General features: G+C 40.5%; 2 protein-coding genes and 2 non-coding genes across 5 annotated transcripts; 2 read left to right on the top strand and 2 right to left on the bottom strand.

Annotated features, from left to right (window-relative positions):
* The first annotated feature begins 80 nt into the window (after positions 1 to 80).
* Positions 81 to 5,660, top strand: ddx18 (DEAD (Asp-Glu-Ala-Asp) box polypeptide 18). Its single transcript, XM_058082775.1, has 15 exons — positions 81 to 270; positions 575 to 760; positions 839 to 964; positions 1,375 to 1,510; positions 1,590 to 1,690; positions 1,829 to 2,028; positions 2,489 to 2,603; positions 2,884 to 3,023; positions 3,108 to 3,269; positions 3,356 to 3,508; positions 3,714 to 3,827; positions 4,284 to 4,340; positions 4,426 to 4,603; positions 4,686 to 4,880; positions 5,531 to 5,660. The coding sequence occupies exons 1-14, from the start codon at positions 165 to 167 to the stop codon at positions 4,829 to 4,831; spliced, it is 1,920 nt and encodes a 639-aa protein (XP_057938758.1). The 5' UTR covers positions 81 to 164; the 3' UTR covers positions 4,832 to 4,880; positions 5,531 to 5,660.
* LOC131136363 (small nucleolar RNA SNORA13) lies at positions 1,135 to 1,270 on the top strand. The gene has a single exon (XR_009131738.1). It is a non-coding gene; the product is annotated as a small nucleolar RNA SNORA13 (small nucleolar RNA).
* Positions 5,010 to 14,122, bottom strand: LOC131136187 (glycerol kinase-like). 2 transcript variants are annotated; one of them, XM_058082778.1, is made up of 19 exons: positions 13,911 to 14,122; positions 12,243 to 12,316; positions 11,949 to 12,055; positions 11,792 to 11,869; positions 11,477 to 11,556; positions 11,192 to 11,329; positions 10,994 to 11,103; positions 10,587 to 10,653; positions 10,410 to 10,445; positions 10,074 to 10,141; positions 9,773 to 9,815; positions 9,630 to 9,710; positions 9,482 to 9,560; positions 9,298 to 9,394; positions 8,822 to 8,906; positions 8,320 to 8,440; positions 6,614 to 6,757; positions 6,469 to 6,555; positions 5,010 to 5,770 (listed from the first exon to the last, which is right to left on the bottom strand). In XM_058082778.1, the coding sequence occupies exons 1-19, from the start codon at positions 13,962 to 13,964 to the stop codon at positions 5,760 to 5,762; spliced, it is 1,560 nt and encodes a 519-aa protein (XP_057938761.1). In that variant the 5' UTR covers positions 13,965 to 14,122; the 3' UTR covers positions 5,010 to 5,759. The 2 variants fall into 2 exon arrangements, with proteins under 2 accessions (XP_057938761.1, XP_057938760.1); XM_058082777.1 differs by having other exon boundaries at positions 6,461 to 6,555; positions 13,911 to 14,120.
* Positions 7,321 to 7,511, bottom strand: LOC131136361 (U2 spliceosomal RNA). The gene has a single exon (XR_009131736.1). It is a non-coding gene; the product is annotated as a U2 spliceosomal RNA (small nuclear RNA).
* Positions 14,123 to 15,307: the final 1,185 nt, after the last annotated feature.

The raw sequence follows: 15,307 nt of genomic DNA, 5'->3' as shown, positions 1-15,307 counted from the left end.
GCTCGAAGTTATCATCTTCATTTATATTCATTTACTGAGTATTTTAGTTGGGCAGTTGCGTCCCGCGTTGTGGGGTCCTTGACATTTTAATTCAGGCAAATCTCAGGCCGCTTCTTGAGCTGGTCCTGAGGAGCACACGCATACACGTGTGGAGTGCAGTCAACATGGCGGACATGCAGATGAAGATAATCCGTAAGAAAATCCAGAAAAGAAACGCGAAAAATAAAGAGCGAAAGTTACTTAGGACGCAGACAGAAGATGAAGAGACTGGTAAGTGTCAAATACTAAAGTGTTTTGTTAGCTTTTTTGTAGCGACATTCGGCTTTATTGGCTTCGTTAGCTTGTGACATTAGCATGAATTCTGGCTCATACTGTTTCATATACAAACATAGAACGACAAACATTAAGCGTTATTATGGCTGTATAACATTTCTTATAAATTAAAGTAGTCGCTAATTTTCATAGAGTCGACTACAAACACAATAACATGAATAAATCTTCATATATTGTAAATACACAAGTATTGATATTGCTAATAATTATTGCGATGTTGCAACTTTTCGATTCCTCGCAGTGCAATCAGACGGATTGGCGGACAAATCTTCTCAAGAAGCAGAATCTCTTTGCACAGCAGAAACCGAACTATGCCAGGGCGAGCAGGGCGACAACCCATCTGCTATTCAAACTAACGGAGAGCAAAGCTCTTTTAAACAAAAGAAGAAAAAGAAAAGAAAGGCGCCTCTTGCTATTGAATCACCAGGTAACACACAGCCCTTCGACTAACTATCACAACATTTATTTGTGTTTACTCATTTAAATACCATCTCAACCTCCTTAGCTGACAAGAAACCCAAAAGTCAAGACCAGGTCGATGAGGAAAAGGAAGATGGCAGTGAGCAACAGTCTTTAGATATCGTGGAAGATGAAGAAGAGGAACAACCTGAACTACCATCTGGTTTGACAGGTAAAGAAAAAGCGGCCATGATGTAGTCTTTTTCTAGGGGAAAAAAAACACATCATGGTTACAGGGGAAGTGTCTTAATATAGCTGTTTCTTTGCCTTTCTGCAAAATATAAATAATACATAATAAGCATTGGCTTATTCAAATTTTTTGCAGTACTACATGAATATCGTTGCCTTTAAGTGTTGCCCTTTCAATGTATCCGTCATGAAAGGGGTGTCAAATAAGGCGCACATTGACTTCTTGTGGTTGTCTTTTGAGGAGAGTCATCTCTGACCTCTCTGACATGACTTAACTGCAAGGACATGTTTTATTGAAGCTACTGTCATCTTACACATTGTAATTGTATTAATCTCATATGTACCATCCCAAATTACCGTATTTGGTAACCTCCGTTGTCTGCTGTCTGTCAGGAGCATTTGAGGACACCTCTTTTGTTTCTCTTGCTGGGCTGGTGAGTGAGAACACGCTGAAAGGAGTGAAGGAGATGGGCTTCGAGCATATGACCGAGATCCAGCACAAAAGCATTCGTCCTCTACTAGAGGGAAGGTGGGGATTATATTAATCTACTGTTAATTAAACCTTGGAATGTGTGGATTCTGATTTGTTTTTTTGTTTTGATGAGCAGAGACGTGCTGGCTGCTGCCAAAACGGGAAGTGGTAAAACCTTGGCCTTCCTCATACCTTCCATAGAGCTCATCTATAAACTCAAGTTTATGCCCAGAAACGGTAATGACTATGCACTCATTATTATTTATTCTATTGGCTCAACTATAAGGCGAATGATTTTCATGATGCTCTTACATTTTGCATGAAAATGTCAGTTTACCTTTTAGTTAACTCTCTGTCTTAACCATCTTCCTACAGGGACTGGTGTCGTGATTCTTTCCCCTACACGTGAATTGGCAATGCAGACGTACGGTGTCCTGAAAGAACTGATGACGCACCACGTGCACACCTACGGCCTGATTATGGGTGGCAGCAACCGCTCAGCCGAGGCCCAAAAACTTGCCAACGGTGTCAACATTTTGGTAGCGACGCCCGGTCGTCTGCTGGACCACCTCCAGGTGAACTAACATCGACCTTCAGTGACATGAAGCTCTCATACATAAACATCAGAAATTCCTTTAATGGTTTTATTTCATTTGAACATGCATCAGATTACAATTGAATGCATCACATAATCAGTTCACAGTTCCACATGTCCAAAAGGAGTAGGAAGAAGCAAAGCTTATTAAATCCTACCCCTCCATCTGGTACTTTTACAATCAGTAACTGTTACATTTGTTCACTTCCTGCTTTCCTAATATGGTTTAAGTTTTTTTTTTTTTTTTTTTTTTTTTTGAGAGTGATTTGCAATACAGCATGAGTGAGATGCTTAGGCCAAAATTAGCTGCCAAAAAATTGGAGCAGTACTTTTGCTGCATGTTTGCCTGAGAATAGACTTCCAAGTTCAATATCATTTACTTGCAGTGGTGACACTGCTTAACAATGTGATATTTATAATGACATGGATAACTTTTTTAGAACACACCTGGCTTCATGTTCAAGAACCTGCAGTGTTTGATTATTGATGAGGCGGACCGCATCTTGGAGGTGGGCTTCGAGGAGGAACTGAAACAGATCATCAAGCTGCTGCCTAGTATGTTTGTTTGTTTTTTTTTAATTGTCTGTTTAGATTTTACTTGTTTTAACGTCTTGGAGAATTTCCACCCTACAAATGATTCTGCTGCAAAGACGTAGCTACTTCTCTTGGGTAGGGTATTAGTAATTTATGAGGGTGTGTACGTAACCATGAAATGTAACACAAGGCCAATATGCTACTCTGTTTGGTTTATTTAAGTACTAGAAGTACTAGTGGATTTATTGTAATGGTCTGCTGTTAATGACTGGCTGTGATTGATTGTGTGTGTGTTCCACAGAGAGGAGACAGACCATGCTGTTTTCCGCCACACAGACCCGCAAAGTGGAGGACTTGGCTCGTATCTCTCTGAAGAAAGAGCCGCTGTATGTGGGCGTGGATGACAACAAAGACAATGCCACGGTGGATGGCTTGGAGCAGGTAGCGTTGGCGCACCCACAAATGCCCACACACGCCTGGTGTCGTCATACCCTCTCATGATGCCGACTCTTTCTCTACCTCCAGGGCTACGTTGTGTGTCCTTCAGAGAAGCGCTTCCTGCTCCTCTTCACTTTCCTCAAGAAGAACCGCAAGAAGAAGCTGATGGTCTTTTTCTCCTCCTGCATGTCTGTCAAATTCCACTATGAGCTACTCAATTACATTGACCTTCCTGTGATGGCCATCCACGTAAGCTTCATCTTGCATGATCTATGACTCCCATATGTTTCAGAAGGTCCATGTATCAATGCCAGCTTTGTTTGTCCATCACTTAGGGCAAGCAGAAGCAGACCAAACGCACCACAACCTTCTTCCAGTTCTGCAACGCAGACACTGGCATTCTGCTGTGCACTGACGTGGCAGCTCGAGGTCTGGACATTCCTGAAGTGGACTGGATCGTCCAGTACGACCCCCCGGATGACCCCAAGGTCTTGTTTTGATCGTTTTATAATATGGGTCTTTTGTATAAATACATACATTACATATATGGATGTATCAAAGCTGGAAATCTGGAGGGTCTTCAACACTGAAGACCCTTTGATTGCAATTCCACTTAAAGTTTCTCTGGCCACATCATCAATCTACATGAGATAAGAAGTCTTATTTCTAAACGCTTTATTTCCTACCCAACAGGAGTACATCCACAGAGTGGGCCGAACGGCACGAGGCATCAACGGCCAAGGCCACGCGCTGCTGATCCTCCGGCCACAGGAGCTCGGATTCCTACGCTTCCTCAAGCAGGCCAAGGTATTGTTGCTACTTTGGTAGGCGCTCTGCTTCATTGACTGTTAGACACAGATGCGTAAAATACGAACACACCTTTACTAAGACTGGGTGGCAGCACCGTGCAAGTTACGTCACCATATGCCAATGGATTGTGGATGCAGAAATAGACAGCGTTTTAAAATCCTGTGTGCGGAAAATACAGTAGTTAGCAATTTGACAAAGTTTAGCCACTATGATTGAATACATAGCCTATACTGCTTTTGTGATGTGTTCGTGCTAAATCATGTATGTGTATACAAGAGCCGTTTACAAGAGCCAATTTACAGTTTTTATGCAGTTTAATTGGTAATTGTGAAAAATATTGACTTTTTGTACATTTCTTTTAACCACAATTGGTAACATAGCCACTAGCCAGCTGAGCCGGGTGGTATTAGAAGGATTTAGAAAGTACCATAAAAGGTATCTTGTGTATTGCAGGTCCCCCTGAGTGAGTTTGAATTTTCCTGGAGTAAAATCTCAGATATTCAGTCCCAGGTAAGAAGTGCGATGAACGTCACTGAGATGTTCAACCGTTTGACTTGCACATAAAACAAATGTGACCCAAATATCTGCTTCTTAGTTGGAGAAGCTCATCGAAAAGAACTACTATCTCCACAAGTCAGCCCAAGAGGCCTACAAGTCCTACGTGAGGGCTTACGACTCCCACTCACTCAAGCAGATCTACAGTGTCAACACGCTGGACCTCCTCATGGTGGCCTTGTCCTTTGGATTCAAAGTTCCTCCCTACGTCGATCTCAGTATCCTTTTCTGTGTTTTGATGCGTTGTTGTATGGAAAAGGCGTTGCTGTTATTTCCTTCACCGAGATCTCCCCCACTCAGACGTCAACAGCAGCAAAGGCGCAAAGCTGCAAAAGCGAGGCGGCGGCGGCGGATTCGGGTACCAGAAGTCCAAGAATGTGAACAAATCCAAAATCTTTAAGCATGTCAACAAAGGGAAGAATGACAGAAGACAGTTCTCTCGCTAAACCCGGACTCTGATTTGTTGTCAGCTTTTTTCCTGCTCACTCCTTGGAGGTGAGTTCAAGTCCAGTAAACCTGCAGGTCCTGGTGTCCTTCATGTGTATGAATTGTATTCTGTTGACAATATTTCCTGAATGTTTTTATATGGAAGTCTGCAGAATCACGAAACTCAAGTACCTTGCATTGAAATATGAAACACCAGAATCTAATTGACTTTATTTGAGATGTGCGTTTACACCTGTGAAAGAAATACAACTTTTTATTCCACAAATAAAGTCTCCATTCCAGGAATCAATGCATTCACGCATACTGATCTAACTTGACTAGCTACATACTGGGCACACTGAAATCCCTGAAGTCTGGACACAATTCCATTTTTTTTATCTTAAATATATGTAACTAAGAAATATTGATATTTGTAATTTATATTAAATATTTGCATTTACTTATATTTTTTAAATAATTGTATGAGTTAAAACCCGCATATTGATACATTTTGAATCATGTAGTTTACTACATACACATTGGAGGCCAATATATTTTCCTTGATTATTTTAAATATACAGTTTCACTTTACTAATACATTTCCTGATTATCCAAATGCTAAAAAAATGAATGTAACATTTTCAATATATTATCCTTGACTATCAATATTGGATTATTATAATATTTCATGTATATATTTCATTTTTTATATGCCACAGGACAATGATGACCAGAAATAATGTCCGGTGTCTGCCATTGCCGCCACAGCTCCTCTTTAAGTATAACAGTCCAGCTCCTGACCATGTTTCCCTTTTTTTAAAATAAAGATGTCCACTAGTTGCTCCACAATTTCCACTCTTCATTTCCAGCTGCCACTTGGTAGACAATAATGTCACTCAGTCTTTCTCCAGAAAACATCCTGATGCCATTTTCCCCCATCATTGATGGTTATCTGTGGGCTTCACAAAATACATCAACAATTACCATGTTTCCATGCATACATTATTGGGTTAAAGTTGCATCCACATGCAATAAGAATACAGTAACCCCCCGTTTATCACATTATGTTATTGTGCCTGTTGTGAGATAATTCAAACCTGCAATAAAAGCCTATTGGTCACATCAGGTGCTTATTCAGATTCAGAAAACTTTATTTACCCCCATGGGGGCAATTAATTTGTAGCTCGCCAGCCATGTTTATGTTTCACTGAATATTGAAGTAACATTACTGAAGAATACTCCATCTTTGAATGTCTGATATTTGGATTTTAGTTCATTTAGCTATTTTTGTGTGTGTAATTGCTTTATTTAGGTAAAGAAAATATGTATAATTTGCTTACATGTGCATATTTTGTAACTAATAAGCTTCAACCACGAATGATTTCTTAATCTGTTTTGGGGAAAGCAGCGAATTTCGAACCTTGATGCAACTGTATTCCAATGTACGTGTTAGTCACCACATGTTTCATATACTGGTATCAAAATCATTCATGATGAATTCAATTTGATTGTGCTTTTTATCTTCATGATGAAGTGAGCCCATTACGGTAAAAGCCTAAGGGTCAAATGTTGCTGCCAATTCGCACCTACAGCTTCTCTGACCAGTCTCTCTCAAATGATTAGCTTAAATGGTAAATGGCGGTACATACCAACATACCGTTGTCCGAGCAGCCTGGCTCCGTGGTCTCCCAATTCATGGATCTTTGGACGGCCTTCTTCCAGCGAGCAAAGCGGAAGTCGCTTTCTGTGACAAGATGACATTTCAGGATAGTTGAAGCCTTTTTTTGCTTATATTTTCTTACCATCACGGTTGATCTGAGGCTGGAATTTTTCACAAGCGATGCGAGGGAGATGATCGGGGCTCAAGCTCCACACGTTGACCCCCTCTGCTGCCCCTGCCGCCATTGCGGCCCCTAGAGCCGTTGTCTCTGACATGGAAGGTTTCACTGGGCCAAAAGAGTGAAATGAAATTACTAATTTAATTAATAAAACATGTAAATAAATATTTTTTACTGTATGTGCATATTTGTAAATATTACACGTTTAATACTACAATGGGCAGCACGGCGGACGAGTGGTTAGCGCGCAGACCTCACAGCTAGGAGACCAGGGTTCAATTCCACCTGTGTGGGGTTTGCATGTTCTCCCTGTGCATGCGTGGGTTTTCTCCGTGTACTCCGGTTTCCTCCCACATTCCAAAAACACTCCAAATTGTCCATAGGTATGAATGTGAGTGTGAATGGTTGTTTGTCTATATGTGCCCTGTGATTGGTTGGCCACCAGTGAGGGTGTGGGAGACAGCTGGGATAGGCTCCGGCACCCCCCTGAGAAAAAAGCGGTAGAAAATGAATGAATGAATAATACTACAATGTTCAGGGTGTGTAAGTATGTTTTTTGTTCATATACTGTTTGGTACACATTGCTACTTCCTTTGTATGTGTCCCATGTCGGTAACACTTAAAACAACAGCCCTTGGGAATTTATGGATTGACTTATTTTTAACATTATGGGAGGGTGCACCGTTCCTGGAGGTACTGCAATACCAGGTCGATGCGTGGAGTGGACGGAGCAAGCCCCTATTCCATCTCCCTGTTCCAAAAATCAATTTAATATATGGTCTCCATATAGGAGACGTATCAGATATTAAACTGATAAGAACAGATACTACACTTGATCTTAGCCAAAAGGCCGAGAAGCGATAACTACATTCACTCAGACCGGAGGACCTGATTCCTGAAACTACAAACTAAAGTGATGGTTTCACTACCGCGAAAGTTCAACTAACGACGCCACACATCAATACGCATCAATACGGCAGACAACGATGCATTTTAAAGCAGTAGTAATCTGAACTATTGATTTAAATACTTTAAATGACTGAAATACAGGCGAAATGCTTAGCTTGTTAAAGTCACGTGGTTACATCCCATCCAATAGGAAGCGGTGGTAATATATTTCATACAACCGCACCACAGAGCTTACACAAATAACAATATCAATAAAATGTGAATTCTAATCAAACTGTGTGATGTTGTTGCAAAGTTGCTGCGGGTTAATATTTAATAAACATAGTCAGCCCGCCTCGACATGACTTGCGGTGTCTTTCTAGTGCCACCCGGTGACGCGGAGTGTTAACTACATAATTCCTTTCAAATATTCCTGGATCCAGACAGTGATCCGGATCACCCCCAAAATGTAATCAGTTCTTCCGATTCCTGAAAATTTCATCCAAATAGATCCATAACCTTTCAAGTTGTTTTGAATACAAACAGATGAACACCAGCAACAAAATAACAAGCTGGGATCGAAGGTAAGAATTAAAGACTAAACAGTGACATCTAGCGGTAAACATTACAAACAACATCAGTTAGTAGTAGATAGTAGATAGGTAGTAGTTTTTGATTCAAGTTAAAATTCGTGAAATATACTGGAAACGACTGAAACGTGAGGGTAACATGCAAAGAAAGGAAATATCAGAGTTAGCAGGTATGAGTGTGTGTTGTCATACCAACACACACTCCAAGGATGTCAGCCTGCAGCTGCATCAGTAATCTGTTAGACGTCATGCCTCCATCCACTTGCAGCTGCACCAGAGGAACGCCACTGTCCTGGTTCATTGCGTCGAGGATCTACAAGAGTACATGAAGAAGATTCACACATGCACTGTTGGATGAACTGATGACTTGCAGTACAAGGTCCCCAAAGTCTGGACACAGGTAAAAATGCATATAGTACACAATTCTGTCATGAAAAAATATCCACACATGCATATATGTTTAACTTGTTTCTCACTTGAAAGAAAATATTATAGTAAGAAATCAATTTAAGCAACAAAAATGTCTGAGTAGCAAAAAACTTAATAAAAATAAAATGAACGGTTCATACAAATAAACATACCATGACAGTAATTATGAATGAAAGACAATTTAATGTATACTATATATGCATACTTTATGCCCAGACCCTGTAGAGCCACAATGTGGACATTAGTCATGATGGAGACTAGGTACCTCTCTGGTTTGGAAGCAGACGGCCTCCAGAGCAGCGAAAGCCAAATGGCTTTTGTTGGTAAACTGTGTGAGGCCACAGATGATGCTACAAAACACAAAGGAAGCTTGTTGACTTATGTGCTCACATTAGCAGTGATATTTTGCACTAGTTATATGTATTGTATTTATATGTACTGTTTATGTTGTGATACATACACTATGCTTTTATTGTGCAACTGTCACCATTTCAGGTTACTTGTAAAATGGACACTAGGCTTGTCATGATGATGTATAAATCAATTCAAGAGATATAATGTGGATGAAATGATGTCATTGTGAGGAGAAGGAACATTGGTGCGGGGAAGTATTTCCCCTTCACAGACACTAACCACCACCTCACCCCCTTTGTTTTTATTTATCATGCAGTTAATTGATTTATTGATTATGGTGGCAGGTCTATGTTTGCGGGTATCAAGAACAACAAGAACATGTCTCACCCACGTGCACTGGGCTCCCAATATGGCGCATAGAGGCCGGAGAAAGCAGGCACAAAATAGCAGCCATAAGACGTTCCTGCGGTGGCAGCCAATTGCTCTGAATGAGAAAGTATATAAGTAGATAACTGAACACGCCTGTTTATGTGTACTGTAGATGACAAGGAAAAATGTGAGTACTGAATACCAATTTCTGAGGATGACTGCAGGATGCCCATGTTGTCCTTCAGCCATCGAACCACAGCCCCAGCGATGGCCACAGAACCCTAGCAGAGAGCATGTTGGCATCTATTGATAGAGAACGTTTATGGATCACGAAAATAGATGTTACATACCTCTAAAGCATAGCAAGTAGGCTGGTCTTTCCCCAGTTTGTAGGCCACAGTGGTCAGCAGGCCGTGCTCCGACAACACGGGCTGGAAGAATCCCAAGAACGTTAAAAACAAGCGGGAACAACGCAACACATGATGGAGCTTACCTTGTGTCCTGTATTTCTGAGCATGAAGCAGCCTGTTCCGTATCTGTACATGACAATACAAGAATCCAAAGAGAAAACAATATTAGCAACATATTATAGACCAGGGATGGGCAAATGGCTTCATCATTCATTAGCTGGCAGGAGGACATTCATTGACTGAATGTTTATGTTCATGACTTGATGGAGTACCATCTCTAATGTGCAAAAGGACAGGATGGAGACTTCCGTCAAAACAATCCACAAAACAACTAAAGTGGTCAGAAAACCCAAAGGTTTGCCCACCCCATTGTGACTGACGTACGTGTTTTTGGTCTGGCCTTCCTGGAAGCACATCTGACCAACCAGGGCTGCCGACTGATCGCCAAGACACTGAGAAAGACATTGTCATTTTAGCACACATTATTTCCAATTCATTGCAATTACTAAGAAGATAAAGAAGAAAAATTGAAGAAAGTTAATTTTAAAGCGCTGCACCGTGCTTTTTCACTGATATCAGCCGATACCGATCAATAGCTGATCGATCAGTCACCGATCGGTATAGTGTAATAAAAATAATTTTATACATTTTCTGTGAGTTATGTCAAAATGACCGAGCAACAGAACATTTAGTAAGGTAAATAAGAAAGAAAGGCGTTACCCCAGAGATTGGCACTCCTTCAAGTTTGCTTGTTTTCTGCCAGGAAGAGGAACAGAATGGTTAACATTTAGAATATATTTCTAAAATAGAAAAAGCAGTGGAAAGAGTCACACAATGTGGAAACTATTGATTTTAAAATGTGCGTTGATGGCGTGTGTTATGACGAACAGAACTTACCATCAAGCCGTATATTTCAGAGGAGCTTTTGACTTTGGGGAGAATTTCCATTGAGATATCAAAGTAACTAAAAGAAGCAAGAAAATGAATGAATGAATGAATATTCTTATTCTTACATATATCTTGTAGTGCAGATTAGGGTTAGGCATCGCATATCGAATGGATCGTTCAGTGATCGGCCAGCAGCATAACACCAAACAAAGAAGATGTGGCAGGAAGCGTTTGTGTTTATTCATTTTTTCATGTGGACAGCGTTCACAAGGCTGGCTGAAATTGTTTGCATTTTCCACATACAAACATATGATTCAGTAGAATAATGAATGTACATTACAAGAAATATGGTCAAATGCATTCTGGCTACATTTTCTAATTACTTTTGTTTGTGTATGTTTGAGTGAGGTGGTTACCTGCAGAGCTCAGGATCCCAGGTCATAGTGTGAATGTTGAAGAGCATGGTGCGACTGGCATTAGAAACATCTGTGCAGTGGACTCCTCCATTCTTGCCACCCGTCAGGCACTGAGCAACCAAAATAACATGAAGTTAAACCTTGTAAACAACTATATTTGTTATGTTTCATTTGTTTTTATTTAATTGAATATCATACCCAAATGATCCAGGAGTCCACAGTGCCAAACATGGCACGCCCACTTAACACCGCCTGGTGCACCTCGTCCACATTGTCCAGCAGCCAACGGACCTTCACTGCACTGAAGTAGGTGCTGATGGGAAGGCCTGTCTTGTGCTGCAGGAAAAAGAATTGATCAACACTTGCCACATATACAGTATAGACACGGTGTACCTAAAGTCTGGATAATTTGTATACATTTTACATAGCCTATATATACTGTATATCATAATATATATTGTATTTTTGATACATCCCTCTCACCTTGAGGTGATTCTTGTTTTTGCCAGGTGCTTTATTAATGAGCCTCTCCACAGTAGACTGTGTGCGCAGGTCTAACCAAACTACAGAGTAAGAAAAAAAAAGTTAACTGGCAGGAAACATGCAAACTCCACACATAGATGGCAGACGGTGGGATTGAACTCGGTTCTCCTCGCTGCGTGCTAACCACTCGACCGCCGTGCAGCCTATGTTAAGACATATATGTCCAAAATTTGTATACACCCTGTGTAACCATGTGAAGCAGCTGCTGATGTGATGTGTGGTAATGAAAGTGAAAATACACTTGAAATAACATACCGATAGCATTGTAGAGAGGTTCTCCTGTCTCTTTGTCCCAAACAAGCGTTGTCTCCCTCTGATTGGTTACTCCCACCGCTGACAAAACAGTAGTAGTAATAGTAGTAATAAACATCCTCAAATTAGGCTTATTATTATTATTATTATTAAGTCCAACCTTTAATGTTGCTGATGTTGATGTTGAGCTGGTGAAGCTTTTCACAAGTCCTTTCGATACATTCATAGACTGACTGTATAATCTCCTTCGGGTCCTCCTCCACCCACCTACAGCATACAATGTAGCTTTAAGGTCTTTCTGAGACACACTTAAATTCTTGCTGGTTTTCTCATGCCGGAAGTCATTTTTCTCTAATGGGGTCCACAATGCACTAACATAGTGTGTAGCAGCATACGTTGCATCGGGGCATATTGTGTTATATCTGAGGATATTTTGAATGCCAGCAATCCTCACCCCTCCTTTGGAAAACGCTGCTCGATTTCAACTTGGTGTTGGCTGATTAATTCCGCTGTCTTGGCATTGAACACCTGTGGGGAAAAACAAGAAGAAATCTTCAAGTCTTCCAGTAAATGTGTGACAATCCTCAACCATGGCAATGTTCAAATCAAAGATGAATCATTTTGTTTAATGGTGTTATAATGATTATTATTTGATATAATGATAATTATTTTATGTCACCCTTCTTTTACTGTAAAGCACCATGAATTACCTTGTGTAGGAATTCTTTTATAAATAAGCTTGCTTTGCCTTATAATATAAATATTGACATACCAAAATCAGGTCGAAATGGCCCCTGGGCCGCACTTTGGACACCCCTATCTAAAGGTAAACTGCAGATGTCATTAGTCTTGAAGTAAGTGTGAAAACAACAAGCCTGTTTAAAGTTTAACCTTTTTATGAAAATGTTCTTTGCCTTTAAAACTTCCAGATGACCTACATTGGATCATTTTACTTTCATTTCATCATTTCTACTTCACAAAATTAAATGTAATTGTATTTTTTGTCATATTTTGCAAGCACATCAATGCATACCCAAAGCTATTTTTTCTTTCTTTTTTTGTTTCCAACATTCCACAGACAAACTGGTTACTTGTTAACAGGTGATAGCACCATAGTTGTGTTTTGTTATTGCCCTGCCTGGAGAACAGGCAACAGACAGAGCTAAATACTTACGTCTAAATAATAAAACACTTTTATTCATTTACTTCTCAGTCACACATTGGTAGTGAGTGGTAATGTACAGCTGTAGTCACAGGTGCCATGGGATGGTCTGACAGAAACATGGCTGCCAATTTGTGCCTGCTGCCTCTCCGACCAACACTAAACATTCATTCACATTCATACACCAGTGTGGGCAGCACTGGAGACGAGATGGGTGAAGTGTCTTGCCCAGGGACACAACGGCAATGACTGGGTGGAAGGAGCGAGAATCAAACTGCCAACCTTACAGTTTCTGGACAACCCGCTCTACCTCCTGAGCCAAGTTATAGAATGACCCTAAAGTTAATAGTTATAAAAATGGAGGCTAACACCATGCTTGCTACACTTTGTTGTATACACCACCCTGTATACACTTTTGATGGCTTTGACGTGAAATCAGCATTGCATCATCCTTGCATTTCCCATTAATGCCAACCCTTATCCTAACCAAAAGAGCACTGAAGAGGCTGTCCCACTACCTTCAGCACAGAGATGGCACAGTGTGGACAGTCAGGCGTGTTACAATGTCTTTACAGAAGCTGCAGGACCCACTGTAGATGTGATCAATGAGATAATATCACGAACTTCCTAATGCAACTCAAAATTAACTTCGCTCCGGTCACGTGACAGCAAAAGCCGGACAAATGATGGTGCACGAGCCCTTATTGAAGCAGCAGAAGATGGTGAGAAGGCAGTACAGGGAGCTAAAATTAAACACTCAGTAATTATAGTTTTCGTTTAGTGTCCTGAAGTGTTTATTACCCATTCCAACAATTTATTCTTATATATTTTTAATGATAATCCGAATTGTATACAAATATTGACCATAGCAGTCACAATGAGTAGTAGTTTCAGAATTCCTGTAGACCGAGTGTTAAAAACCTACCTTTTTTCACAGTAAAAAGTTGCAATGTGACTTACCAGGAACCTTGTAGAACTCGTACCCTGGTCAATGGCACCCACGAGTGGATCCATGGCTGTATTTATGTCTTGTTGGTCTACTGAAAGTACAGCTATACATATAAAAATTTACTTTTTTCTCTTCACAAGTCACGTCTTGTTGGCATGAGGAGGAGGCGGGATTTCGGCGCGTGAATGGAGCAGTCAGACCTGTCCAAACGACGCTGCCATTGGCTCGTCCAACCAGGCGTCTGCTGCGTTGTACCCAATCAGATTTGGGGCGTGTTTGTCTCCTCATTGAAGACACGCACGTGGTGGATGGGCGTGGGGACTACAGTCATTATGTAAGTTGTGGCGAAGACCTTGTCATCAAATTGAAAGGCAGAAGATACCAAACAGAAGCACTGTGAGTTTTAAATGTGGCTCATACAACTTTGTGCTTGACTTGAACTCGTTAAGGATGAGGAAGACAGGAAAAAAATCTGACTGTGGTAAGCACTTATCACTTATTGACGTAGTGGATCAAACCAAACTGAGAAGTGGGGGTGCTGAAGTTCGCTCAACTTCAGCACCCATAGGTTAATTACAAAGTGAATTGAAACAGTAACTGCTTAAAAAATAAAACATATGTCATTGTTAAGATTGGACAACATTGATGAGCCTAAACTATATATATTTTTTACAACAAAAATGTTAACGAGGGAATTGTGAGTTGGTATATCCTTGATGCGTCAAGTCAACAGGGGGCTAACGTCCCACAATGTGTTGTTAAAGTTCATAGTTCAAGCTCAGTCGCTTTTCTGTGGTTAGCACACACAGAAAAGGTAAAGACAAGTTTTCATGTTTCACATAAGGATTGTGAATGATGGGCAAAATCCCCCCCCCACAAGTGGAGTTTTCCTTTAAGACAGTTGTAAGAGTCATATTGCATGGAGGTGTGTTTGGGGTCCTTATTATGTTGTACAGCTCAGTTTTCCAAATAGAGGGAGTGTATCATGCTTGTATAGTATGTCTCATTTTTAAAAATCACTGTAACTCCATGAATTACTTTTGAAGCAATTATTTTAGGGTACATTATATTACAGTACAAAAAAATTATGTGTATGTAAAATATATTCAAAATAAAAGGTAGAAAATACGTATTTCTTGCCTGTATTTCCAGACTTTGAGAATACCATCGATTCAGTCCATATCATTGACAGCCTCAGGATATCTATCCCCATTGTGTGTGGGGGCAAAAAAAACATGTGCCCCCAACAAGTAAGTATCAGAAGCACATACATGATTACAGTGAGGTTCAGCTGTTACAACAGCACGCAATGTCAAAAACACTCAAGGCGCACACAGTAATGCCTTCTCTTCTTTCAGTCACACAGTTGCCCTTGAAAGATGATAAAACATAAAAATAGAACACATCC

The sequence above is a fragment of the Doryrhamphus excisus genome, chromosome 9 (assembly GCF_030265055.1).
Source record: "Doryrhamphus excisus isolate RoL2022-K1 chromosome 9, RoL_Dexc_1.0, whole genome shotgun sequence".
NCBI lineage: Eukaryota > Metazoa > Chordata > Actinopteri > Syngnathiformes > Syngnathidae > Doryrhamphus > Doryrhamphus excisus.
Note: the sequence above shows the minus strand (reverse complement) of the source record. Positions and strands in the feature narration are given on the sequence as shown.

What these genes read in the sequence shown, in the direction of transcription:
- ddx18 (XM_058082775.1), top strand. Translation starts at nt 165, where the DNA reads ATGGCGGACATGCAGATGAAGATAATCCGTAAGAAAATCCAGAAAAGA. An exon ending in GACAGAAGATGAAGAGACTG is followed by an intron (nt 271 to 574) that starts GTAAGTGTCAAA and finishes GATTCCTCGCAG; the next exon opens with TGCAATCAGACGGATTGGCG. An exon ending in CGTCCTCTACTAGAGGGAAG is followed by an intron (nt 1,511 to 1,589) that starts GTGGGGATTATA and finishes TTTGATGAGCAG; the next exon opens with AGACGTGCTGGCTGCTGCCA.
- LOC131136187 (XM_058082777.1), bottom strand. Translation starts at nt 13,964, where the DNA reads ATGGATCCACTCGTGGGTGCCATTGACCAGGGTACGAGTTCTACAAGG. An exon ending in TCAGAAATACAGGACACAAG is followed by an intron (nt 9,711 to 9,772) that starts GTAAGCTCCATC and finishes GGATTCTTCCAG; the next exon opens with CCCGTGTTGTCGGAGCACGG. An exon ending in CTACTTGCTATGCTTTAGAG is followed by an intron (nt 9,561 to 9,629) that starts GTATGTAACATC and finishes GCTCTCTGCTAG; the next exon opens with GGTTCTGTGGCCATCGCTGG.